The 25,869-nt window shown below is 42.1% G+C and overlaps 1 protein-coding gene across 1 annotated transcript in view; it reads left to right on the forward strand.

Annotated features, from left to right (window-relative positions):
- Positions 1–5,559: 5,559 nt before the first annotated feature.
- Positions 5,560–25,869, forward strand: part of stard13a (StAR-related lipid transfer (START) domain containing 13a) — a 104,184-nt gene continuing 83,874 nt past the window's right edge. Inside the window, 1 exon segment of the mRNA XM_034179078.1 lies at positions 5,560–6,085. Within this exon segment, the coding sequence (XP_034034969.1) occupies positions 5,764–6,085 (322 nt within the window). The 5' untranslated portion in view covers positions 5,560–5,763.

Raw genomic sequence — 25,869 nt, forward strand, 5'->3', positions numbered from 1 at the left:
CCTTTTGAATTTGCCTGTTAAGGAACCTTTATTTCAGTGTTGCTTACCGTAGCTACTAGCTCTTAGCCGATTTAGCATGGCGGCTTCTCCTGTCTCTCCCGCACGTTTCTGCTCTGGGTGTGAAATGTTTAGTTATTCCTCGGCCTCCTTTAGCAGTAATGGTACTTGTAATAAGTGTAGCTTATTCGTAGCTTTGAAGGCCAGGCTGGGCGAATTGGAGACTCGGCTCCGCACCGTGGAAAATTCTACAGCTAGCCAGGCCCCTGTAGTCGGTGCGGACCAAGGTAGCTTAGCAGCCATTAGTTCCCCCCTGGCAGATCCCGAGCAGCCGGGAAAGCAGGCCGACTGGGTGACTGTGAGGAGGAAGCGTAGCCCTAAACAGAAGCCCCGTGTACACCGCCAACCCGTTCACATCTCCAACCGTTTTTCCCCACTCGACGACACACCCGCCGAGGATCAAACTCTGGTTATTGGCGACTCTGTTTTGAGAAATGTGAAGTTAGCGACACCAGCAACCATAGTCAATTGTCTTCCGGGGGCCAGAGCAGGCGACATTGAAGGAAATTTGAAACTGCTGGCTAAGGCTAAGCGTAAATTTGGTAAGATTGTAATTCACGTCGGCAGTAATGACACCCGGTTACGCCAATCGGAGGTCACTAAAATTAACATTAAATCGGTGTGTAACTTTGCAAAAACAATGTCGGACTCTGTAGTTTTCTCTGGGCCCCTCCCCAATCGGACCGGGAGTGACATGTTTAGCCGCATGTTCTCCTTGAATTGCTGGCTGTCTGAGTGGTGTCCAAAAAATGAGGTGGGCTTCATAGATAATTGGCAAAGCTTCTGGGGAAAACCTGGTCTTGTTAGGAGAGACGGCATCCATCCCACTTTGGATGGAGCAGCTCTCATTTCTAGAAATCTGGCCAATTTTCTTAAATCCTCCAAACCGTGACTATCCAGGGTTGGGACCAGGAAGCAGAGTTGTAGTCTTACACACCTCTCTGCAGCTTCTCTCCCCCTGCCATCCCCTCATTACCCCATCCCCGTAGAGACGGTGCCTGCTCCCAGACTACCAATAACCAGCAAAAATCTATTTAAGCATAAAAATTCAAAAAGAAAAAATAATATAGCACCTTCAACTGCACCACAGACTAAAACAGTTAAATGTGGTCTGTTAAACATTAGGTCTCTCTCTAAGTCCCTGTTAGTAAATGATATAATAATTGATCAACATATTGATTTATTCTGCCTTACAGAAACCTGGTTACAGTAGGATGAATATGTTAGTTTAAATGAGTCAACACCCCCGAGTCACACTAACTGAACACTGCATTTAATCTATTATTAGACTCTATTGGCTTTGCTCAAAAAGTAAATGAGTCCACCCACCACTTTAATCATATCTTAGATCTTGTTCTGACTTATGGTATGGAAATAGAAGACTTAACAGTATTCCCTGAAAACTCCCTTCTGTCTGATCATTTCTTAATAACATTTACATTTACTCTGATGGACTACCCAGCAGTGGGGAATAAGTTTCATTACACTAGACGTCTTTCAGAAAGCGCTGTAACTAGGTTTAAGGATATGATTCCTTCTTTATGTTCTCTAATGCCATATACCAACACAGTGCAGAGTAGCTACCTAAACTCTGTAAGGGAGATAGAGTATCTCGTCAATAGTTTTACATCCTCATTGAAGACAAATTTGGATGCTGTAGCTCCTCTGAAAAAGAGAGCTTTAAATCAGAAGTGTCTGACTCCGTGGTATAACTCTCAAACTCGTAGCTTAAAGCAGATAACCCGTAAGTTGGAGAGGAAATGGCGTCTCACTAATTTAGAAGATCTTCACTTAGCCTGGAAAAAGAGTCTGTTGCTCTATAAAAAAGCCCTCCGTAAAGCTAGGACATCTTTCTACTCATCACTAATTGAAGAAAATAAGAACAACCCCAGGTTTCTTTTCAGCACTGTAGCCAGGCTGACAGAGTCAGAGCTCTATTGAGCTGAGTATTCCATTAACTTTAACTAGTAATGACTTCATGACTTTCTTTGCTAACAAAATTTTAACTATTAGAGAAAAAATTACTCATAACCATCCCAAAGACGTATCGTTATCTTTGGCTGCTTTCAGTGATGCCGGTATTTGGTTAGACTCTTTCTCTCTCGATTGTTCTGTCTGAGTTATTTTCATTAGTTACTTCATCCAAACCATCAACATGTTTATTAGACCCCATTCCTACCAGGCTGCTCAAGGAAGCCCTACCATTATTTAATGCTTCGATCTTAAATATGATCAATCTATCTTTGTTAGTTGGCTATGTACCACAGGCTTTTAAGGTGGCAGTAATTAAACCATTACTTAAAAGCCATCACTTGACCCAGCTATCTTAGCTAATTATAGGCCAATCTCCAACCTTCCTTTTCTCTCAAAAATCTTGAAAGGGTAGTTGTAAAACAGCTAACTGATCATCTGCAGAGGAATGGTCTATTTGAAGAGTTTCAGTCAGGTTTTAGAATTCATCATAGTACAGAAACAGCATTAGTGAAGGTTACAAATGATCTTCTTATGGCCTCGGACAGTGGACTTATCTCTGTGCTTGTTCTGTTAGACCTCAGTGCTGCTTTTGATACTGTTGACCATAAAATTTTATTACAGAGATTAGAGCATGCCATAGGTATTAAAGGCACTGCGCTGCGGTGGTTTGAATCATATTTGTCTAATAGATTACAATTTGTTCATGTAAATGGGGAATCTTCTTCACAGACTAAAGTTAATTATGGAGTTCCACAAGGTTCTGTGCTAGGACCAATTTTATTCACTTTATACATGCTTCCCTTAGGCAGTATTATTAGACGGTATTGCTTAAATTTTCATTGTTACGCAGATGATACCCAGCTTTATCTATCCATGAAGCCAGAGGACACACACCAATTAGCTAAACTGCAGGATTGTCTTACAGACATAAAGACATGGATGACCTCTAATTTCCTGCTTTTAAACTCAGATAAAACTGAAGTTATTGTACTTGGCCCCACAAATCTTAGAAACATGGTGTCTAACCAGATCCTTACTCTGGATGGCATTACCCTGACCTCTAGTAATACTGTGAGAAATCTTGGAGTCATTTTTGATCAGGATATGTCATTCAAAGCGCATATTAAACAAATATGTAGGACTGCTTTTTTGCATTTATGCAATATCTCTAAAATCAGAAAGGTCTTGTCTCAGAGTGATGCTGAAAAACTAATTCATGCATTTATTTCCTCTAGGCTGGACTATTGTAATTCATTATTATCAGGTTGTCCTAAACGTTCCCTAAAAAGCCTTCAGTTAATTCAAAATGCTGCAGCTAGAGTACTGACGGGGACTAGAAGGAGAGAGCATATCTCACCCATATTGGCCTCTCTTCATTGGCTTCCTGTTAATTCTAGAATAGAATTTAAAATTCTTCTTCTTACTTATAAGGTTTTGAATAATCAGGTCCCATCTTATCTTAGGGACCTCGTAGTACCATATCACCCCAATAGAGCGCTTCGCTCTCAGACTGCAGGCTTACTTGTAGTTCCTAGGGTTTGTAAGAGTAGAATGGGAGGCAGAGCCTTCAGCTTTCAGGCTCCTCTCCTGTGGAACCAGCTCCCAATTCAGATCAGGGAGACAGACACCCTCTCTACTTTTAAGATTAGGCTTAAAACTTTCCTTTTTGCTAAAGCTTATAGTTAGGGCTAGATCAGGTGACCCTGAACCATCCCTTAGTTATGCTGCTATAGACGTAGACTGCTGGGGGGTTCCCATGATGCACTGTTTCTTTCTCTTTTTGCTCTGTATGCACCACTCTGCATTTAATCATTAGTGATCGATCTCTGCTCCCCTCCACAGCATGTCTTTTTCCTGGTTCTCTCCCTCAGCCCCAACCAGTCCCAGCAGAAGACTGCCCCTCCCTGAGCCTGGTTCTGCTGGAGGTTTCTTCCTGTTAAAAGGGAGTTTTTCCTTCCCACTGTAGCCAAGTGCTTGCTCACAGGGGGTCGTTTTGACCGTTGGGGTTTTACATAATTATTGTATGGCCTTGCCTTACAATATAAAGCGCCTTGGGGCAACTGTTTGTTGTGATTTGGCGCTATATAAAAAAATTGATTGAATTGATTGATTGATTGCCAATGTCATGACTTTGTCATATTTAATGACTTTTTGACCTTCACTAGCGACTAAAAATCTTATGCAGTGACTTGCAACAAATCTGACAACTTTTACTCCACACAAACCAGTGAGTTTTGAAACAATGGGATTGTCTGGGATGATGTTTCTGAGGGCTCGGAAAAGAAAGGGACACTGGGAGATACTGGGGAGGTGCAGATGTTCTCTGCAGACCATCACGCAATCTTAATTAAAGTTTTGTTGAGAAAATTTTAATAATCATATGACGGTAAACGTTGTGAGGTCTACACTGCCAGGTTTAAATCTATTTTAAGATTTAATAGCTTTATTATCCAGTTTAAAACATTTGTTCAGAAAGCACACAAAAAGTAATCACAAGTAATAAGTTACATTACGCTGACAAAGTCATTAAAATAGTTACATTATTTATTCCAAAGTAACATGTAATCTGTAACCTATTACATTTCAAAAGTTACTTTCCCAACATTGGTGATGAGCACTATCTTGCACAGAGCAGCTGTCGTAACTGGGTGCACACTGTTCATCCACACTGTGGAACAAGAAGTCATTTCTTCAAAAAATGGCCTCAAGAGGGCAGCATAAGCAAATAACATTGACTATTTTAGAATTTGAAAATAGTGCATATGATTAATGCCCAAATCCTTGAACAGATGTTACCTCAGAACTTTCAGACAACACGTGATCTACATCATCTACTCTGAAATTATTGCGCGTGACCTGAAATTCACTGTTTTTAGGCCTAGTTTTCGTACGGAATGTGCACGACTCTTTTCGTGCACATTGTCATATTAAAATTAAGTTGACCTCACGTGTCTGCCAGAGCACGCCAGAGAATGTACTTTCATACTTCTCGGTCCACTCACTGCATTCCGAACATTTGTATTTTATAAATCAGCTTCACGGTGACGGCTGCATAACTGATTTTTCAGACGTTGTGTTAGCCTGGGGGCATGTTGATGGAATGTGGGCTATGCGTTCGTGTTTGACACATCAGGGTGGATTTCGACTGTTTCTTACCGTCCTACTCAGCGTTAGTAACAATGGAGTCCTACATAAATTCCTGAGCACAGCCTTACACCCACATACTCCCCATTGTTCTGCCCGTTCCCATTTACACTGCAACATGACCGATGGGGATTGGGCTTCTTTTTTTTTCCCCCAGACTGATTCCCTCCATAAGTACATCTCCCATTTGCCTGTCTCTCACATGCACACTTGCCTGAGGCATATGCCAAATTGTATCTCTGGCACAGAGTCAGGAAACAGGGTAGTGTTTCCTCAAATCTCACACAATTGGCTGCTGACCACGTGACCAAATGGAACAACTTTGTGGAAGTTAGAGTTTGTGAGTCTTCCTCACCCTCCTCAGCTGAGACTTCAGCGTGTGCAAGGGAGAGATAATGTGAACGGCTGTCAGGTAGATGAGGTTTTTGTGTTTGTTTGCTGAGCTGACAGGAGGAGGCAAGAGGGTGGGAAGGCAATTTGGCTTCCAGTGAGGGCATGTCGAAGGCAGGAATTCAGAGGGAGAGCTCACATCACAGCTCAGCGCGGTGAGCGTGAGACGCACTTGTTGGACTGTGAGGATCCGCTGTTATGGATGCCATGGACGTGGATGAGATGGCAGATGGAGGAATTCCCGCAGAGCGTGAAGACGCCTTAAATACCCGTCTAGGCAAAGATGAAGATGTGAACGGCGCAGAGGCCAGTGATGATACTCCAGACCGCAGTGCCAAAGGCGACAGCAATGAGTGTGAGAGTGACACTGACAGCAACAATGAGGGTGCCTGTCTGGAGGCAATGACACCTGATGGACACGAGTACTACCTGAGGCGGGGCAACACCCCCCGACGACGTTCGGCCCTTCGCCTGTCACGCATCATAGCACGCCAGCAGCTCCTACGGAGGCTGACACAAGGTAGAAACCAGAGTTTCTAACAAGAATTTTTTTGTTTTTTTATGCATTTCCAAGCAAAATCGGTAACATTTCTAGTTTTGGGTTCCATTTTTACTTGATCTTTCCCAACCAAGTTAGAATCAGATGAAATCCTGGTTAATAAGATTTTATGTAGGAGTGTGTGACATTACAATATTAATCTTTGAGATATTCTACAGATGTCTGTTAGTATACTATAGGCTATATTTCACTGTATAGTCTTATCGCTAATGCTGCAGTTAGCATGCTTGACTGTTTTAAATTTGAAGATTGGGATCAAAAATTACAAGAGCAGAACCTGTCATTCACTGAAGCAGCCAGTGATGGGTAGCTCAGGCCACCATCTTACGAGGGGAAGTGAATGACGTTCCACCATTAAACAAAACAACGTGCACAAGTTTGGGGAGGGGGTCAGCCGGTCTTCCAGTCGATGAAATTTTGCTTATACAGTAGTGTTCAGAATAATAGTAGTGCTATGTGACTTAAAAGATTAATCCAGGTTTTGAGTATATTTCTTATTGTTACATGGCAACAAGGTACCAGTAGATTCAATAGATTCTCACACATCCAACAAGACCAAGCTTTCATGATATGCACACTCTTAAGGCTATGAATTTGGGCTGTTATTAAAAAGTAGAAAAGGGGGTGATACCAATAATAGTAGTGTGGCATTCAGTCAGTGAGTTCGTCAATTTTGTGGAACAAACAGGTATGAATCAGGTGTTCCCTATGTAAGGATGAAGCCAGCACCTGTTGAACATGCTTTGCTCTTTGAAAGCCTGAGGACAATAAGGACGTTCAAGACATTGGTCAGAAGAACAGCGTAGTTTGATTAAAAAGTTAATTGGAGAGGGGAAAGCTTATACGCAGGTGCAAAAAATTATCTGCTGTTCATCGACAATGATCTCCAATGCTTTAAAATGGACACACAAAAAAAAGACACGTGGAAGAAAATGGAAAACAACCATCAAAATGGATAGAAGAATAACCAGAATGGCAAAGGCTCACCCATTGATCAGCTCCAGGATGATCAAAGACAGTCTGGAGTTACCTGTAAGTGCCGTGACAGTTAGAAGACGCCTGTGTGAAGCTAATTTATTTGCAAGAATCCCCCGCAAAGTCCCGTTGTTAAATAAAAGACGTGCAGAAGAGGTTACAATTTGCCAAAGAACACAGCAACTGGCCTAAAGAGAAATGGAGGAATATTTTGTGGACTGATGAGTAAAATTGTTCTTTTTGGGTCCAAGGGCTGCAGACAGTTTGTGAGATGACCCCCAAACTCTGAATTCAAGCCACAGTTCACAGTGAAGACAGTGAAGCATGGTGGTGCAAGCATCATGATATGGGCATGTTTCTCCTACTATGGTGTTGGGCCTATATATCGCATACCAGGTATCATGGATCAGTTTGGATATATCAAAATACTTGAAGAGGTCATGTTGCCTTATGCTGAAGAGGACATGCCCTTGAAATGGGTGTTTCAACAAGACAATGACCCCAAGCACACTAGTAAAGGAGCAAAATCTTGGTTCCAAATCAACAAAATTAATGCTTCGCAGATGTGAAGAAACCATGAAAAACTGTGGCTATACAACTAAATACTAGTTTAGTGATTCAAAGGATTGCTAAAAAAAGCAGTTTGAACATAATAGTTTTGAGTTTGTAGCGTCAACAGCAGATGCTACTATTATTGTGAACACCACCTTTTCTACTTTTTTACTAATAGCCCAATTTCATAGCCTTAAGAGTGTGCATATCATGAATGCTTGGTCTTGTTGGATTTGTGAGAATCTACTGAATCTACTGGTACATTCTTTCCCATGTAACAATAAGAACTATACTCAAAACCTGGATTAATCTTTTTAGTCACATAGCACTACTATTATTCTGAACATTACTGTATTTATTCCACTTTTATTGGAGACTGTTACTGTGCTGACAAAACTGCACGTCTACCAGACCTGCGTGCTCCGCACACTTTACGGTAGCAAGGCGTAGACCGCCTATGCCAGACATGAGAAAAAGCTCAACAGCTACCATCTGAGGTGCCTTAGATGAATTCTGCACATCAGATGACAGGACAAGGTGCCCAACACAGAGGTCTTGGAACGTGTCAACATGAGCAGCATGTTCACCATTCTTGGCGAAAGGCATCTTTGTTGGCTTGGCCACGTCAGGAGAATGAATCCAGGCCACATTCCTAAAAATCTACTCTATGGTGAGCTGGCAGAAGGCACTCGTTTGGCTAGTCAAGCACACATGCGCTTCAAATGTGTCTGCAAGAAGGACATGAAAATGTGAAGCATCAGTGTCAACATGTGGGAGCAGTGTGCAGAGGACCGCTAAGCCTGGCGCCTTAGTGTCAGAACAGGTGCACAGAGGGCTGAGCAGGATAGGAACTAAGGTCTTGCTGAGCAATGAGCTAGGAGGAAGGAGCGACAGCGGCAGCCTCAGCAGGCATCATAGTACACGTTCAACAATTGCAGCAGAGATTGTCATTCGCGCGGGTGCAGATGGAAACAAAAGACAAAATTTTCCTGTATATTTGTATTGTCGACTATGTCAGTGTCATGGCCCAAGCAGTGGGTCACCCCTTTGAGTCTGGTCTGCTTGAGGTTTCTTCCTCAAATCATCAGAGGGAGTTTTTCTTTACCACAGTCACCTGTGTTCTTGCTCCAGGGATTGGTAAGGTTAGACCTTAATGGTGTGAAGCACCTTGAGGCAGCTTGGTTGTGATTTGGTACTGTATAAATTGAAATTAAATTGGAAAAGTGAAAAAAAAAAACAAAAAAAAACTGGACGCTACACCACCTCCCGCAGACGGATGAATGTCAGGAGACTGTTATATGAATCAGGGTGGGTGCGGATATTAGAGATTAATAATGGCATAATAAATTACGTAAATGCATTACTAGACTGTGTTATCATTTTGCTAGCAAACTACTGAACGCTTCAGATCCAGAATCGTAACAACGCTGCAGCCATTGCTTGGGTGTAATTATACCAATAAATATTCAGTTAGTAATTAAGTAAGGTTTATGTATATAGCACCTTTCAAGATAGAAATCACAAAGTGCTTCACATCAGAACAAAGAAATTAAAAGCAGCAGAAAGATAGAACCATAAAACTAGGTAAAAGCCAACCTATACAAAAGGGTCTTTAGCTTCACTTTAAATGTTTCAACAGAGTCCACGGAGCATAGGTCCAAAGGCAGTGCATTCCACATTTTAGGTGCCACCACCTCGAAAGCAGTCTCCCCTGGTCTTCAGTCTTGTCCTAGGCACAACCAATAGGCCCAGGTCCGAAGACCTCAGAGACCTGCTTGTCACATATGGATGTAATAGCTCGGTGATATAAGATGGCATTTGACCATGCAGAGCTCTAAAAGTCAGTACTAGAATTTTAAATTGGAGTCTGAAATGGATGGGGAGCCAGTGCAAGGAGGAGAGGATTGGGGTTATATGTGACCTCTTTGATGACCTCGTCAGCAGCCTTGCAGCCACATTCTGAACCATTTGTAAGCGGTCCAAAGAGGACTTGCTAAAGCTAAAAAATAGTGAGTTACAGTAATCCAGACGTGGCGACACAAATGCATGAATGATCATCTCCAACTCCGCCCGAGACACAATGCTGCGCAGACGGGCAATATTACGCAAATGGAAAAAACAAGACTGTGCAGGCGGGTAACATACGCGTCAAAATTGAGGGGGTGATCGAACGTAACACCCAAGTTTCTCACTGCTGAGCGAACAAAAGGGGCCAGCGAACCAAGATTCCCAACCACAGTGGGAACAAACTCGTCAGGGGCGCAAACAAGGACCTCAGTTTTTGCTATATTTAAAGACAAATAGTTGGCCGCCATCCAGCCACCAATAACCTCAACACAGCTCTGAAGAGCAAATACCCTAGAGACCGTTTGAGGAGTGACTGAAATATACAGCTAGATGTCATCTGCATAACAGTGGTAGGAGACATCTTTAAAACTGCTCAAGACATGACCAAGTGGGAGCAAATATAGAGCAAACAATATAGGTCCCAGAACAGAACCTTGAGGCACACCACAGGATAGCATGGCAGAGGAGGACATAAATTTACCAGTAGCAACAGCGAAAGTCCTGTGTGAAAGATAAGATAAAAACCAGTCCAGAGCAGACCCAGAAATGCCCACCCAAGTCCTTAGTCTCTCAACTAAGACTCCATGATCCACCATGTCAAAAGCTGCAGAGAGATCTAAAATGACAAGTACAGAATATTCACCTGCATCTCTGCGCATTAAAATATCGTTTGAAACTCTGAGAAGGGCAGTTTCTGTAGAGTGCAAGTGACGGAACCCAGACTGGAATTTATCAAGAATATTATGTTCAGCTAAAACCTCATTAAGCTGTTTGGCTACCACTTTCTCTAAGACTTTGGAAATAAAAGGCAACTTTGAAATTGGTCTAAAATTTTGAAGGAGTGAAGGATCAGCATTAGGCTTTTTTAAAAGAGGGTGAATAACTGCCTGTTTAAAATACTGAGGGACATAGCCGGAAAGCAGTGATCTGTTTATTATCAATAAAACAACCGGGCCAATAGAATGGAAGACCTTTTTAAAGAAGGAGGTAGGGACGATATCAAGTGGGCAGGAGGAAGGTTTCAATCTGTCCACCAGACCAGTGAGCTATTTCAGTGATATAGGTTTAAAACTATCCAGAACGACGGCCGGGTAAGATAGGGGACAGGAAAAGAAAGAGAGGGATTAATATTTGCCCTGATATCATGAATTTTACTGATAAAAAAGGACAAAAAATTGTCAGTCTTCTTTTGACTGAATGATAGCAGCAGGAGATGCAGGTGTAACAATGTCTCTGATTGTGTCAAACAAAATTTTTGGATTCCGTCGGCTGTTTGAAATTAAAGTGGGAAAATAAGCAGCCCTCGCATCTTTCACCATATTAAGAGATTAAAAGCTCCTTTAAATGAAGGAGGTGGACCTGGAGCTTTGTAGATTTCCACAACCGCTCCACTTTCCGACATGATCTCTTAACGCTGCGAATACTGTCATTCATCCAGGGGGAGGAGTTATTCAGAGGGGCGTGTCTGGTTTTAAAAGGAGCCACTCTGTCCAAAATTGAGAGACAATGATGATTAAAAGAATTAACTAAAATATCAACATCATCTGAACTAAACAACTCAAGGTTAAAAGCAGCAGAAAATACATCTGCAGTAAAATTATTAAAAATGCGAGAGCAGATCACAGGAGGAGCAGACGGACAATCCAGATTAAGAGACAAATTAAAGAGAATACAAACATGATCAGAAATAAAAATATCCTCAGAATAAATAGACTCAATGTTAAGACCCAGAGTAAAAACAAGATCTAAAACATGACCTTTGCTGTGTGGGGGGCCAGACACGTGTTGGATCAAGTTGAAAGATTCCATCAGAGTGATGAATTTAGCAGCAGATTTATCTGAAGCATCATCAGCATGGAAATTAAAATCACCAGCAATTAAAAGTCTGGACAGCTTGAGAGTTGTAGATAAAAAGTCACTAAACTCCTTGAGGAAGGAAGTGCATTGACCAGGTGGACGATATATTAAAACACAATAAAAAGGATTAGTTCTCCCAACTTTTAAAATCAGTGATTCAGATGATGGAAACGATTCTGAACGGACACGTCGACACACAAAGCTGCTCCTACAGACCGCAGCAAGTCCTCCACCACGTCCACACAAACGTGGCGAGCTGAAGAATCTGAAATTTTTGGGCCAGAGTTCAATGAGGGGGGCGAGTTCCATTTCCCTCTGCCAGGTTTCAGTTAGAAACAAAAATTCCAGGTCCTTGGACCGAATATAATCATTCAAAATGAAAGTCTTATTAGTAACGGAGTGCGCATTTAACAGCGCCATCCTGAGAGGAGCTGTAGCTGGATTCTCCACAGCGGACTGCCGGGGTACGGCACACAGGACTCGCGGAGACGAACCACTTCGCCTGCGGGTTTCACACTCCAGAGGGGGGGCCACCACAGCCGCGGGAAAATCAGGAAACACCTGACGGAGACAGCAGGGCCACCCGTGATGATCCAGCGAGGGAGATGGGCCGTACGTCCACACGTCCGGAGAAAGCAAGTTGATCAAACGGGATCGACGACATTTTCCCACAACTCTGCGTTTCCAGAGCAGCCTCAACCTCACCTGCACACCAGCTCTTCTCCCCCTCCTTCGTCTGCGTCCGTGGGAGCTCCTATAGAGCTGACTGGCGCTAGCATCGCCGGCTAACGGCACAAAAGGAGGCCACCGAAAGAGCTCATCACCAAAAGAAGACGAGAATGAAGCCCCATAGTTCTCCATAGAAGCTCGGATATTGAGCAGAGCCTGACGGTCATACACACAGCAAGCAGCAAGACCATCGTAGACCAGCAGGATGACAATCAACAACACACAACAGGTACACGGACAGCAGCGACAGCGAGGCCAAACACAGGGGCCATCTTGTCAGCTTCTTCACACCAGTTTCAACCAAAACACACTTATCATGTTGACTTTGTACAATTATTTAAATAGAAGGTTCATGGATCCCTTTTATAATAATCAATGGTTTTAATTTTTAGTTCTTGAACTAGATCAAGGGTTTGGTAGAAACTGCCAGAAAAGCAGTTCCTTTGTCATTGTGATTGGATTTCTAATATTCTGTAACAATGATGCAGTGAGGTAATCTGGGCTGGTGAATGTTGTTTCATGGAAGTAACAGACATCTTGAAGTATTGTTTATAGACCATTCCATAGAAAAATTTTAGGTATCATACAATTTTGAGGCAACTGAGTTTAATTTTTTTTTTTTTTGCAATCAGTCCTACCCCAGCCCCACACACACATGCACACACAAAAAACAAATTTGTTGATTTTTATACTCTTTTAAAAAATATATAATTAGAAGCCTGAATGCACAGAACACCACCATCTACTGGATGGGAGTGTAAATAGCATCCACTGCCATCTGCAGCCATAGTCTTTTTGCCATTCGGTGCGCTGTTTCACACTTAAACAAATTGCAAATGTCTTTTTTAACAAATGAAAAAATTACATATTTGCAACTACAGATTTATTGGTAAAACCAGCACACACGTTATAGTAATTTGTGTTTTTTTTTTTTTTTTTTTTTTTTACAACCAACCAACCAGTGATGAAGAGGCTCAATTTCCCATAGTGCCTTTTGGTATCTGATTTTTAATGCTCAAACCTTCAGAGTTAGTGCATTACTTTAAAACTAAGATATTTGATATTTTAACTTTGTTAAAATGACAGTTAATATTAATAAACCATCCTGAATTTGTTTGTTTTTTAAATCAAACCATAAGTCAAAGCTGCTGTTATGTTTATGCCTTTTTCCAATGTCTGGCGGACTGTATGCTGTGAATGAACATGACTCTTCCATACAGCAGTGGGCAGGGCACACGAAGACAGAAGCTCTGACTCATTGTTTGTGTTGGGGTTGTGATCGCCTTTGATTCTACTCAGAAGCATCGGCTGTGTTTAAACTCGAAACTGGCTTGTCAGTAGCTGACAGTGTACCGGAGTCAGTACGGAAAGCTTCAGTTTCAATTTCAATTTATTTTCATTTATATAGCACCAAATCACAACAGTTGCCTCAAAGCGCTTCACACAGATAAGGTCTAACCTTACCAACCCCCAGAGCAACAGTGGTAAGGAAAAACTCCCTCTGAGGAAGAAACCTCAAGCAGACCAGACTCAAAGGGGTGACCCTCTGCTTGGGCCATGCTACAAACATAAATTAAAGAACAATTCACGGAAAAATATCCAAGAAATGCTATTGGCGCACAGGACAGGAGGATCGCCAACACGAATACAACTCCCATCTCTGGATGGAGCTGCACCTTAAACAGAGAGGAAAAAACAATCAGGCATCAGAAAGACAAAAAAAAAAAAATACTGTATAATTTGCCAGCATTAAACACCAAGAGAAACAGAGAAATAATAAGGTGATCGCCGGCCACTAGCCCTAAACTTCACTAAAAGACCCAGAATTTAGGTAAAGCTGAGGCCGCGGCCCTCTCCAATTACTAATAAAATGAATTAAGACTAAAAAGCTTAAAACAAAAATGTACCAGTATGCTAGCCAGATGAAAGGGAAAATAAGTGCGTCTTAAGTCTGGACTTGAAAGTCTCCACAGAATCTGACTGTTTTATTGATGCAGGCAGATCATTCCACAAGGTTCCCCAAGGTTCCTCACTTTGTCAGTGTGATGTATGACACACGAGCCGAGGCTGAGCGTTAACTGGTCAAATTGATGCCAATGTCTCACTGGACCAAGAAACATCATTTCAGTCTTATCAGAGTTTAAAAGTAGGAAGTTTCTAGACATCCAACTTCTCACTGCTGCAAGGCAATCTTCTAAGGATTTTATGTGAACGAGATTACCAGCAGTTATCGGCATGTATAACTGAGTATCTTCTGCATAGCAGTGAAAGGTAATCCCGAAACGCCGCAATATGTGCCCAAGGGGTGCTATATAAAGGGAGAAAAGCAGGGGGCCTAAGACAGACCCCTGTGGAACCCCAAATTTCATGTCACTAAGGTTAGAGGTAGTGTTACTGTACAAAACACAATGAGAACGACTGGTCAAGTATGACGTCAGCCATGCAAGGGCACTCCCAGTAATCCCAAAGTGATTTTCCAGGCTATCAAGTAGAATATAATGATCCACTGTATCAAATGCAGCACTGAGATCTAACAGCAACAGAACCGTAGTGGTGTCCGAATCCATTGTAAGCAAAAGATCATTCACCACTTTAGTGGGAGCCATCTCTGTGGAATGATATTTTCTAAAAGCAGACTGCAGTGGCTCAAAGAGATTATTCTCAGTAAGATAGTCTACGAGCTGCCGTGACACCACTTTTTCCAGAATTTTAGAGAAAAATGATAGATTTGATATCGGCCGATAGTTTGTCAATACACTAGGGTCAAAATTAGGTTTCTTAAGTAATGGTTTAATCACTGCAGATTTGAAACATTTAGGAACAGATCCAGAAGTTAAAGAAAGATTAATAATTTCCAGCACAGACGGCCCAAGAGTGGGCCACAGGTCCTTAAACAGTTTTGTTGGTATAGGATCAAATAAACAGGTTGTGCTTTTTGTTGACATTGAGTTTTGTCAGCATGCCTAGTGAGATACTGTCAAATTCTGTAAATCTAGGTAATACCTCAGTAGTGGCGCCCACATCAATAGCAGGGTGTAGTGGCTGGATTAAGGCATGTCCGGATATGTTTAACCTGATGTCTTCTATTTTCTTCCCAAAGTAATCCAGGAAATTTTGTGCTGTAAAAGGAGAGCGAACTACAGGTGGTTGTTCATGCAAAAGTGTTGCCACCGTGTCGAACAAGAACTTTGAGTTATGCTTGTTTTTGTTGATCAAATCAGAGTAGTAAGTCTGCTTTGTAGCCAGTAATGCATGCTTATAGTCTAAGATAGCATCATGCCACGCAAGGTGAAATACTTCTAATTTTGAACGATGCCATTTCCGTTCTAGACCTCTTGCTTTATGCTTGAGGTCACGCAGATAATAATTGAACCAAGGTGACTGTGATTTGGGGGAGCGTGGTTTTAACACAGGTGGTGCAATCATGTCGAGTGTAGTTTTGAGCACTGAGTTTAAACTATCCACAAGTCTGTCTACTGACTGGGTATTTGTCAAATGTGAAGCTAAGACATCAGGCAGTCTAGCTTCGAGTTCAGTCTTAGTTGAGGAGTTGATGCATCGCCGTAATGATATATAAGGTTGTTGTTCCACTAAACATGGCAGCGAAACTTTAAACATAATAAGTGAGTGATCAGACACCACTGATGTAAGAAGCATGATGTCAATATTCGTGACAGCAATACCACGTGCGAGAACCAGATCCAGGGTATTTCCACTAATGTGCGTCGAATCCCAAATGCATTGCCGAAATCCGAATGCATCCACAATTTCCATAAATGATTTGCAGAGGGGATCAGAAGGCTTATTTATATGAATGTCACCAATGATCAGAATGTTATTTACACTAGTTGACAATTTAGAGATGAACGCACCAAATTCATCTAAGAATTCAGAATATGGGCCAGGAGGCCTATATACACTATATATATACTATATATATGTATATACTATATACAAAGTAATACACCTGATTTTTATTCTTCTGACCTTGGCAATGTGTAATATCCTGAGCAGAGCGGAGAATCAGATGCTCAAACGAGTGATATTTGTAACCGCCAACAGCTAATAAGCTGGCAGGGGTGGTGGCCAAGTGGTTAATGCGCTTAGTTTCAGTTCAGAAGGTTCCGGGTTCAAATCCCACCCCTGCCACATTTCTCCATGTAATGTGGAGTTGCGTCAAGAAGGGCATCCGGCGTAAAACCTGTGCCAATTCAACATGCAGATCCACCTTGGATTTGCTGTGGCGACCCCAAGTGCAAACAAGGGAGCAGCCGAAGGGACTTACTAACAGCTAATACGCTAAACCTAGATTTATAAATAAGAGCAACACCCCCGCCTTGCTTTGCATCAAGAGGGATGTGACTAAATGTATATGCTGGTGGGCAGGCCTCATTTAAGGGGAGGACAGCTGTAGGTTTAAGCCAGGTTTCACATAGCCCAGTCATATCTAAGTGATGATCAATAATTAGATCATTGATCAACAATGATTTTGAGGACAGTGATCTTATGTTAATGAGACTCAGTCTAAGGACCTCAGTGGGGTTGACAGTTGAACTGTTTGGGTTTAGGGGTGGTTCCAGAGTAGCATATATAAGATGCCTAGAAGTAGGTTTAGGTTTAAGACATTCCACGCGCGTTGTCGGTAGCAGACACGAAATCTTTGCTATTGCTGGAACAACCCACTGGGCCATCCTCAATTTCAACATTATCCAATATAGTAATGGGTATTAAGTTTGGAAAGCATATCCCTCTGATTTTTATGGACATGACTACGGAAGCAGGCCACAGTCTCAACTTGTTGAAATTCCCTCCCTGGCAAATAAACTGCACTATCACCATAGTGCATTTTCTGCACTAAATTCCCCGCTAAACTAATGGATTCCACACCCACATTTGTCATAAGCCTTGCAGGGTCTCTAATCACCTGCTCCGTGGACTGCTGTAGATTCCTAATGTTACCCTCCCTGTATAGCTCTATCTATGTTCGCAGACAAGATGGCGGCGCCTTCTCCAGTAGGGTGGAGGCCATCCAGCATCAGAAAGCCACAGCAGCCCCAGAACGAAGGCCAGTTATCAATAAAGCTAAAGCCTTGCTGTCTACAAAACTGTGCCAGCCACCTATTTAACAATGTCAGCCTGCTAAACGACTCATCAGTACCCCGGGAGGGGAGGGGACCAGAGTCTATTAATCGATGCCGACAAATCTTTCTGGCAAGGTCACAAGTTCTCTCTATGTCCATTTTTGTGACCTCTGAGTGCTTCATCCTGATATCATTGGTGCCAACGTGAATAAATATGTGACTATATCTCATGTCATGTTCCTTAATCTGTCTTCCCTTCTGCAGCGTCAGCACCCTAAGATGAGATGCAGTGTTGGGAGCTCTGGCCCCAGGAATACATTTAACGTCAGCCGGCGTCTGTAACCTGACTTTGCGGGTGACAGAATCCCCTATCACTAAAGTCCAGTGTTTCGGCTTGGAGACAGGAGTGGAAGTCACTTGTGGGCTCAGAGAATTCACATCTGGCAAATCCAAGGGGGAGAACCGATTCACAGTTCGCACTGGTGAGTGTGATCGGGGTGCCACAACCGGGCACCTAAGCCCTACGGGGCTTCCTCCGCCTAGCCACAGTCCGAAAGCCATCCTCCACAGCCGGCGTTTCTAAGCTGATGCTAATGGGCTCGCTAGCCGGCCCAACACTAACCTCATCTGGAGTGCCTGTAACATCTAACTTCACTGAGCTAAGATGCTGCTCTAACTTACGGACACGGCTCTCTAAGAGAGCCACCCTGTCTTCCAATGTCACGCAGGATTTACGGAGGGTGTAAAATAGAATTAGTAGTGTACTTTGTGCACTAAGAAATTCAAGAATGTAGCCAAGCAAACACGAGCTAACCAATAATGGATAAGCTAACCACTCCTAAGGCTCACACAGATGCAAATAAATTTATTAAAATTCACAGCAGTTACACTGAAAAATTAACAGAGGTATTAAACAGGTAAAAACGCAGCAGCTATAAAATACACTAAACAGGAGTGTAAAAAAATGAAATGAAAAATTATGACGGGGGTCCGAAATAGCTAACGCAAGCTATTAAAGTATTAAATGGGTAGAAAAGAAACGGCTATAAAAAGTAACAATGGAGAGGGGAGGGGTCGACCTAGCTAGCAAATGCTAACCGCTAGCGAATGCTAACTGCTAGCGATTCACAACAGGACTGTTGTTAAATAACGTTCAGAGTAGATATAATTAATAACCAGAAGAATGCTAAACAGAAATAAAAGAAGCGTATACAACCATGTGAAGTTCAGAGTGGCGTCACAGCAACAAACAATCCGTCAGAAGCAAGTTGCCAGATCTGCTTGCGGTCATTGATTAGCTGTAGCTTCCGCTAAATTTTTTTATTGGTTTATCGTTATAAAAGTTAACTTTTCAGTTAGCAGATTAGCAGTTATCGAAGCCAACATTTTGGTGAGCTGTGCCCACCACTGGCTTCTGTACACCAAGCCTCCACAGTTGTACACAATCCTACGTCAGTCTGGCGAAAAATCTTTTTAGGTTTTTTTTTATCAGTACATATACCTGCATTGCTCTATTTTATTCATCCCACTGAATTTTGCTGGCAGTGAAGCTTCAAAATCATGGAAGATGATGCGGGCCAAGCTTTCACATCCACTCTAACTCCTCACGGACGGATCGCCAGCGAGAGGACATATCCATGTCCACTATAACTCCTCACAGACAGATCGTACGTGATGACCGGCTGCAGCTCCACCTTCACCTCTTCAAGCTCTCTCACAATTGTGACATGTTAAAGTCCATTAACTCTCAGAAATAATGTATTCTGACTTTTTCCCAATGTATCAAACCATCTACGTGTCCAGGCAGTCTGTAAAAACAGCGTCATGGAGCCAAGCTTCTCCCCCCGCACGCAACTTATGCAGTCATTGCTGCATACTATATACACACCACAATGCAACTCTATGTAAGCCCGGTGTGAAAGGGTCTCTCGGGTAATTTTGGGATGTTGAATCTGAGCTTGGATTTCCTCTGTCACATCATGTTTTTTTTGCAATCTGCATGTTCTGTATTGATGGATTACGCAAAAGTTGCTCATTCACTCACTAGTTTGACACCACTAATCATGCACAGAAGTACCTTCAAAAGTATAGTTTTTAAACCAGGTTCGTGAAATGTAAACAAGTGCCGTATCTTTGTTTCTGACGCTGAAGAGGTGTGTGAGACTGCAGCTTTTGCTTCAAAGCTTGATACGACAAATATGTTTTCATATCCCAAAAAATGTGATGTGATTGGCAAAAACTAACACCACATTCGGATTCAGTGCCCCCAATTACCCAAAATCTGTTGAAAAACTCCATGCAAGAAAAACCGCGTTAACCAGTGTTATAAATCATACATAAGACAAAACTAGGTGCAGATTCAAGCTTTGTAAGATTTGACATGGACAATGTGGAAGTTAAAACAATTAGTGGTGAGGGAAAAATAAGATTGTTTCTTCCTCAGACGATTATGGGTTGGTCCAGTGGGAAAGTAACAGATGCAGTGTTTTAGGACTTTCTCATATCTTTCTTTCTGCTCTGTTAGTTCCGTTTCGTGCTGAGGACTGGAACACTACATGTTGTTGACTCCCACTTTCTGCTTTACATCAGTTGGGCACGAGGTCGCTTCTGCTCCAAATGCTCCTGTGATAAATCTGAAAGAAATCCAAACACGCTCTGTGAGATTTCAGCTTTATTGTTTTGGTGCATCTCCTCCCTGTCAGCTCGTCAGCTTTGAGGTTACTTCCTCAGCGTCCTGTCAGGTGACTCCAGGAGAGTTAAATAAAACATGTTGGTGTTCATAAAACTGTCACAGCTGCTGATACTGTGGTGCCTCAAAACGGCAGAGGAAAAATTACTGCAGCCTGATGTCAGGGACATCAATATTCTAATTTTGTCTTTGTACACGCAGCACAGTGGAGCCAAAATGAATCAACCAAGACGTACTTGTGATAGAAGAAAGCAGATCTAGGCTCAAGTCTCCCATGTGTCTTCTGGCAAACTGTAGCTGAAATGTCACATTTAATTTTTCAGAAAATTCATCTGTGTGCCACTTCACCGTAGAGCTGTGTAAAGGTTGCACTGCATGAACGGTTTCTTCAACAACAGAAGCCTATAACTTCTTTAGAGTAGCCATAGGTCTTTTGGTGGCTTCCCTCACCAGTCTCCTTTTTGCATGGACACTCAGTATATGAAAACTGCCTACTTCAGACATTTAGCAGAATTACCATCCTGTTTGTATTTCTTAATGACAGATGTTCAAGACAAGTTCAGTGACTTAAAGTGGAACAGACATGATTCACATTATTTTATGGTAGTAGGTGTTTTCACTCACACATTTTTAACTTCTTACTCCAATTAAGGCTCACGGGGGGTTGAATCCTATCCCAGCAGTCATAAGGCTTGAGGTGGGGTACACCCCGGACAGGGCGCCAGTCTGTCACAGGGTCACATGTAGACAGACATTCACACCTGCATGCACACCTACGGACAATTTAAAGTTTCCAATCCACCTAACCTGTGTGTCTCTGGATGTGGGAAGAAGCCGGAGCACTAAGAGGGAACCCACGCAAACATGGGGAGAACATGCAAGCTCAACACAGAAAGGCCACAGGTGGGAATTGATCCCATGACTTTCTTCATGTCAGGCAACAGTGCTAACCACTAATCCACTGTGCCGCCCTAGTAGTATGTGTTTTGTTCTGTTGAGAAAGATATTGAATGATTGAACTGTGATCTTAAAACACATTATTTCAGCAAACTATCCCTCCTGCAGCAGCACCATTTGGTCTTGAGGGGCCAAAAGCACCTGAAATGCAACAATCGTAACATGAGAGAGATACAGGCTGGCTGAGCTGAAAACAGTGTCAGTTCACACAAGCAGCTCTGAGGGAAAACCTTATTTTGTCAGCGTCTGAAAGCTCGTGTATGAGACACTGTACACTAACAAACACAAACACTAACAGAGAAGATAATGTGGCAGTATGTCTGGCGATCAGACAACAGGTTTGAGCCAAATTAACCTGATGTAGATGGCAAAGAGAGTGGTTTTAATAATAATAATAATGAGAGCAATCAGATTTCTGACGTCCACCAATCCGGATCCAGATCACCTCCATAATTCAGTGGAGTCTTCCATGCCCTAATATCTATCTGTTGTGCAACTGTGGTGAGAATCCGTGAAGTAGTTTTGACGTAATCCTTCAAAACCTATATAAAGTGAAACTTGATCCAGAATCTGGATCCGGATCCCGATCACCTCCAAAATGTAATGGATTCTTCCATGCGTCGGGACGCAGCCGGCGTGGTGTGGCGGCACAGAAAAAAACACCTCTGTGTTAACCATTTGTAAAAGCAGGCGGCTTTTGATGGCTTTCAGTTGAGTGAGTATCTGAGAAATTGTTTAACAGTTGGACATGTTCCAACTTGTCCTTAAAGCTTCCAACGGAGGTGTTTTTCCTGTGGCGGCTGCGTCCCGACGCGCAGACCCGTCCGCACTTTCTTTCATTAAAAAAATCTCCTTTAACAGTGGAATGTCTGGATAAACTGCTGATCCCGACCTCTTCTGAAAGTTCTCTGTTCTGTCACGACGTCCTGGGTCAACAGAGGCTTAAATTTGGAAGCTTTCAGCTCGAAACAGACAGACAGCGGCGGCTCAGGGCGCGTTGCGACGTCCCGCTCTGTGGGAAGTCCTTAAAGCAACAGCAACAGTCCATAATCTCTCATCAGCCGTTAAAATTTTCACAGAAAACCAGCTGAATTTCTTAAATGTGTCCACTTTGATGTGCCTCACAGTTTTTAAAAAAACTTTGATCAAGCAAAGCGCCAGTCTCTCAGGAAGTTCTCAAAGAGATTCCGACGGGAGGGGTGGACCACTCCTCACTCAAAGCCAGCCCACAGGCGAATGACGTAACCGACAGGCGTGAAAAAACTCTTGCATGCCCACGAGGGTTCAAGCTTGTCTGATGTAATCGCACGTGATTCAAATCCATATAGTTTTTGAAAAAAATAAAAAGGTCTGTTACTTTTCTCAGACCTCGTATGTAGTTTGTCCAATTACCATCTTGTCTAAAAATGGAGGGATTGTGTATAAAAATGGCTGTAATGCAGTATATTTGAACCAACTGGCTGTAAATAAATGGTGAATGGACTGCATTTATATAACGTTTTTCCATCTGCATCAGACGCTCAAAGGGCTTTACAAATAATGCCTCACATTCACCCCGATGTGAGGTTGCTGCCATACAAGGTACTCACTACACACCGGGAGCAACTAGGGGATTAAGGACCTTGTCCAAGGGGCCTCGGTGATTTTCCGGTCAGGCTGGGATTTGAACCGAGGATCCTCTGGACTGAAGCCCAATGCTTAACCACTAGACCATCACCTCCACTGCAACTCCATTGTGTTGGTGCACAGACGCAAATATACAGAAATGGTGTCACTGTATCAATACTTATGGACCTGACCATATTTGTGCTCGTTATTCTAGTATTCACTCCTTTATGTGTTGTTAAATTGCTGAACAAATATGCAGTGTTGGTGGAGTTTCAGAGGACAAAAAACAAATTTGAGTTCAGAAGCCACTCCGCTGGCAGCAAATTCATACTTTTAACCTGTTGCAAAACCCTCTGTTAGGTGGGTAAAACGTACGCACAGAACACATCAGGCACACACTTGGGAAAAAAGTCTCAGATTTACATGATTTAAATATGTACATCAGTTGCGTATAACAGAATGTGTCCAAATAATGTACTTTTAGAAACAACAAAATGTTGTTTGGACAAATTCTGAACGTGCACAGCTGATGTACATATTTAACAGTCATTTTTTTTTCTTCAGTGTATGATATGATAGGGGGCGAGCGTGCAGCTGTTGCAGATGAGGAATGAACTGCAGAGGCATGTTGATGCCTGTGCTGTTTTCGTATGATGGTATGACTCCTTGGACTTTCTCCTGTCTTTTGCATTCATACTGGGGAAAAAAAAAACATCTGCGTGACTCATCTTCCTTGGCCTAATATGTATCTGTGTTGAAAATCTTGTCAAAATCTGTGCAGTAGTTTTGACATAATCCTACTCAGACAGACAAATAAATGCTGATGATTTTATTTTGTCTTTCGTGGACATAATAATCTTTGACTATACTTGTTAAAATGCCATGATTTCTCTTGTTCTGTCATTAAGATGTATTTATTTACTTGCTGTCCCTTAAAAATGAGCGGACCACACACCAAAGGGTGCAGTTGCTACACTTTATGATCCTCCATTTCACAGAGTTAATGTTCTCAGACTTGTCAATCTGCATGAGTAACCAGTGGTGTGGTCGTATACAGCAGTGTAATGGCTGATTCCTCTTCTCTTTTCTTAAGACTTTCAGCCGCTCTGCAAAATATACAAGGCAGAGTACGTAAATATAAGTTTAAGTTAGTATGTCCGTTTTGGGATACTACATCAACATGGCAACATCTGTATAAGTTGTGATACATGTACAACATACAGGAAGAGTACTACGTTGTATACGTATTTATAAATGTAATTCACACCAATCAGAAGTTGTCTTGTGTAAAAGTATAAAAACTGAAATTTTACAGAATTTTTTTGTTGTTGTTGTTAAACAATAACAGCAATATTTTGTATGGCATAGTTTTCTGTATTGATGTAGGTATAACAAGGACATTGACCTGTAGGGAACCACAGGATCCAGATGTGGTCATTTGTACTATATACGGAGAACAGCTGACCTTTGGGGAACATCTGTTTACAGTTACACAACATTTTTTAAGTACTGATATCGAAAAATTTCTTGGTTCTTATGAAAGTCTTTATTGAAGGTTTAATGTGTTTTCAGTTGTGTTCAGTTTTCTCAAATGAATTTTTGTTATTAAGCTTTTCTGAAGCTGCTTAACCAGTACAATATTCCATGTAAAGAAATTATGAATAACTGAAGTTTTATATTTGCATTGTTGCAGTGTTCACATTAGAGCAAACTTCTTTTCTTTTCCTTTTTTTTTTTTGGCCTGTGTGATACACTGTTGTAGGAGCGCCACCAGGGATTTTGGGCCCCATGAAAAGAAATGTTACTGGGCCACTCCATATATTATTTTGTCAGTATTACAACTGTATTAGGGGCCTCTCTGGGCCCCTGTCAAACATGGGCCCCTAGAATCCTTCTCCTTATTCTCCCCTTTCCGTTACCCCTGAACTGTTGAGACACAATTGTGCTGTTTTGTCTGGAGTATGAACATGTTAATTCTGGGTTTGGGGTCACATGGCCAGACTGATGAATCCCCTCAGGTCTGCAGCAAACTAACAGGGTTTTATTTTGAAATACAGGCTCTTATTGTGGAAGTGCATATTGTTCTGATCACCTTGCTGTTTTCAGGACTTGAATCCTCATGAAAAAATAAATATGCCAAAGGATGAAAATCAGCTCTTTTTGGATTTCAGTTGATGCTCCAGATACACCAATACACAGGTCAGAGTCGCCTCCACCTCCTGAGGAGACTGAGATCCTTTGGAGTGAGCAGGCCTCTGCTTAAGACCTTCTATGACTCTGTTGTAGCCTCAGCTCTCCTCTATGCTGTCGTCTGTTGGGCCCCGGGCAGCACAGAGCGGGAGAGAAAGAGAATGAACAAGCTGGTCAGGAAGTCCAGCTCTGTCCTGGGCTGTCCTCTGGACTCTCTGGATGAGGTGGCAGAGAGGAGGGTGTTAACCAAGTTCAAATCTATCATGAACACCTTCTCTCACCCTCTGCACCGGACTGTAGTGGAGCTGACCAGCTCGTTCAGTGACAGACTGAGACCGCAGGTCGTTCTTCCCTGCTGCTGTCAGGCTGTACAATAACACTGTGAAATAACCACATGCAATAACAACTTGTTTACAAATCACCTAAATGTCACCTTATCACATTTAAACTCCATTTCACATATTGTAAATAAGATGCTCCTATCTCCTTTTCAATCCCAATCATGTTTATATGCATATGTGTATGTGTGTGCATATGGGTGTATATATATATATGTGTGTATATATACTATTTCTACCTCATTTCTTATGTCTTGTACTGTTACAAGTATTATTACTTCTTATCCTTGCACACACTGTTTGAACATTTTCCTCTACTTGCACCCACCTTGTGTGCTGACGTAACGTGAATTTCTCTTCTGTGAGATCAATAAGGTTTATCTTCTTCAACTTCTTCTTCTTTTAAAATATGGATTGTGTAGTATACTGTAGCATGGTTGATGTGATGAGCATTAAAACCATATCTTTGCTTCTTGACACACTGAACAAAAATTTAATATGTAAATTTATATATGCTATGTAATTTTTAGTACAACTCCAATTCCAAAGAAGTTGGGACGTTGTGTGAAATGTAAATAAAAATAGAATTCAATGATTTGCAAATCCTCAGCTCCCAAACGCTTGAGTGTTGTTAGAAGGAAAGTTGATGTAACACAGCGATAAACATACTACTGTCCCAGCTTTTATGAAACATGTTGCAGG

The sequence above is a fragment of the Thalassophryne amazonica genome, chromosome 9 (genome assembly GCF_902500255.1).
Source record: "Thalassophryne amazonica chromosome 9, fThaAma1.1, whole genome shotgun sequence".
Taxonomy (NCBI): Eukaryota; Metazoa; Chordata; class Actinopteri; order Batrachoidiformes; family Batrachoididae; genus Thalassophryne; species Thalassophryne amazonica.